The sequence below is a fragment of the Montipora capricornis genome, chromosome 7 (genome assembly GCF_036669925.1).
Source record: "Montipora capricornis isolate CH-2021 chromosome 7, ASM3666992v2, whole genome shotgun sequence".
NCBI lineage: Eukaryota > Metazoa > Cnidaria > Anthozoa > Scleractinia > Acroporidae > Montipora > Montipora capricornis.
In genome coordinates this window covers 41274999-41277498 of record NC_090889.1, presented here as the reverse complement: position 1 = coordinate 41277498, position 2500 = coordinate 41274999, and the positions used below count along the sequence as shown (strand labels likewise).

At 40.4% G+C, this 2500-nt stretch overlaps 2 protein-coding genes across 2 annotated transcripts in view; one reads left to right on the top strand and one right to left on the bottom strand.

Annotated features, from left to right (window-relative positions):
• LOC138057223 (tRNA-dihydrouridine(20a/20b) synthase [NAD(P)+]-like) overlaps window positions 1–1671 on the bottom strand; it is a 23050-nt gene extending 21379 nt beyond the window's left edge. Inside the window, exon 1 of the mRNA XM_068903275.1 lies at window positions 1543–1671. Coding sequence (XP_068759376.1) covers window positions 1543–1661 — 119 coding nt within the window. The 5' untranslated portion in view covers window positions 1662–1671. The remainder of the gene's footprint in view (window positions 1–1542) is intronic.
• Window positions 1672–1748: 77 nt separating this feature from the next.
• Window positions 1749–2500, top strand: part of LOC138057222 (mitogen-activated protein kinase 14-like) — a 30611-nt gene continuing 29859 nt past the window's right edge. The window contains exon 1 of the mRNA XM_068903274.1: window positions 1749–1981. Coding sequence (XP_068759375.1) covers window positions 1866–1981 — 116 coding nt within the window. The 5' untranslated portion in view covers window positions 1749–1865. The remainder of the gene's footprint in view (window positions 1982–2500) is intronic.

The following is a 2500-nucleotide window of genomic DNA, read 5'->3' as shown; positions in this document are numbered from 1 at the left end:
TGGACGAGTGATGTTTTCATAAATATCTTTTCATGAATGCCATCAAATGTTATAATATAGAATGTCCTTTCGTTCTGACCACTTTTCATTTAATGGAAACTTCCCGAGAAATAGGAAATAAACATGCAGCTTTTCTCAGCAACAGAGCCCTCAAGTCTCACCCATTGAGCGTGACTCCCAGGCATTTCGATGCGACACGCTCTCACGCCGAAACGAGCATTTCTCACGCATTGGCATTCTTCTGGTAGGTACCTCTACCTTGTAAGCTTTCAGAATTGCTTAAGAATTCTGAATTCATTACCTCGCTGACACTGAAGTTCGGCCAATGCTCTATCTGTTCGGGTGCAACCATTTTTTTTGTTTCTTCAGGACTTTCACCGTTAATATACAAAGTATAGGCCGATATTTTAGCTCATGCTGACCATAATAACATGGGCTCTCTTACCAAGCAGCATGAAAAAACCAAAATGGCGAACTCGACGGTGCATTTCCAGCGATTTGAGATGTTCAAATTTCAAAAACTTTCCAAGGAAGCATACCCCCGGACCCCCTTAGAAGTTTTTGGTGCCTCCGGCACAAGAGACACAGGACACTTGTGCCTTTGACGCCATCTGCAGCAAGCATCTAACTCTTTGGAAACTTTAAGACTTGAGAGCTCTGCAGAAATGAAATCTCAAGTTTGGGCGCCATCTTTGACCCTGCGGTACTTTCCATGAAGCAATCACAGGCTCAATTTTCATGTAGCTCACTGCTGGCGTGGTTGTTAGTAAGTCATTTAGCAAAGAGCAAAGGGTGACTTGTGGTCTCAACTGATAGTTACAAGGTGTTTCGCCACCTCCAGCAAAGAGGAAAACAAGTGGAGCAGAAACTGCTGCTTACAAACAGCAAGAACAAAATCTTGATAGCATAATTATAAAAGGAAGACACTAGACAAGAGCGTCCAAACTTTGGGTCTTTGAATGGTAACTTTGTAAGCTGCATTCAAATACATTGTGCCGTGGCAGATGTGGACCACTGTAAATCGGGTTCCCATGGTGCAAATAACAATACTCCACAGTCAAAATTTGTAATTTCTGATGAGAGTATAAAATAAAACATGAATGCTCAAGTTACAAGTAATTTTATCGACCATTTCCTATACGTCTGTATTTTTTGCCCAGGCAATCCAAAATTTGTCCGGGCAAGTACATCATACGACGTCCTTGCCTGGCTGACGACTTTGATATAAAATGAATATGGATCCCTGTTTTGCGCTTTTCGTTTTTAAGGTCAAATTTCGTCCAAACGACTATAATTTTTTAAGAGCCGTTTGCGTTAACCCATGAAATCATAGCAACAAAGCCGTGTAAAATTTCCGACCACTCTTGTGGGATTTCTGAGAACCCGTTTGGTCGTGCAGTGACACTCGTTCACTCGACCTTTCAAGCCGTGAGCAACCCGTGAGGGAGCTGGAAAGTAGTGTACGTTTTCCTGTGAGAGGTCACATTTGTATATAATGTATACCGTGAAGGACCTCCTGTATAGTGTTTAGTGTTCACTCACTTTGAATACCGAACCATTGGTGCACACATTCTCACTACTTTTCTCTCTTCGAAGAGTTCCAGAGGCTTTTTATAAGTCAAACACTTCAGTTTATCACCTACTTTGTCCTGGTCCGCCATGTTGAATTTCTCCCATGATGCATCTCAATATTTAAAAGATTACATGACATAGGCACTTCTTGTTGGGAATTATCCGCTGTTAAAAACAACCGCGGGAGCTTGATTCCAGAAATGCGCAGATTGTAGTTTGTTGTTCCGGGCGCACTTCCTTCAATTTTCCGTTTTCTGAGGAAAGAAACCTTCCAAAGCTGATTACGATTCACAATGGCAGACCTTCCGCCCGGATATTATAGAACAGAGCTGAACAGAACTGTTTGGGAAGTGCCAAATAGGTACAGAGACCTCAGCCCGATTGGTACGGGTGCATATGGACAAGTGTGGTAAGTACTTCATAAATTTGATCGCCTCACACTAAATTGAATGTTGTTTGGACAGGCAACACAACGTTGACATTTGATTCAATAACAGGCGCGCCGTCTAATTTTGCCATATTCAGAGCAAACTGCATTAACTTTTTACTCATTTCACTTTTCCTTTTAATATAAAAATAAAATAAACGGAGTTTATGCACAAGCGACTACGTTGTACATGTCAGTTCTTATTTATATAGCTTACTTGAAACGAGATCAACTTGAAAGCAAAATTTTCCGTATCAGAATTTCAGCGAGGTCTTTTTTAGAGATCTATATTTTTCTTTCGTGTAGACCTGTTGTCTTAAAGTTATGTCGATCACGTCTATGTATTGTGTATGCGGAAAGTGTTTATTAATTAATATAGGCACAGTTTCTTTGATTGTGGAATACTGTTTTTAATGCACAGGTGCATGATATATCTTGCATTTATTGCAATATAGGACCTTTTCAACAAAATGAATATTCAGTTTTTTTTATCTTCACCGT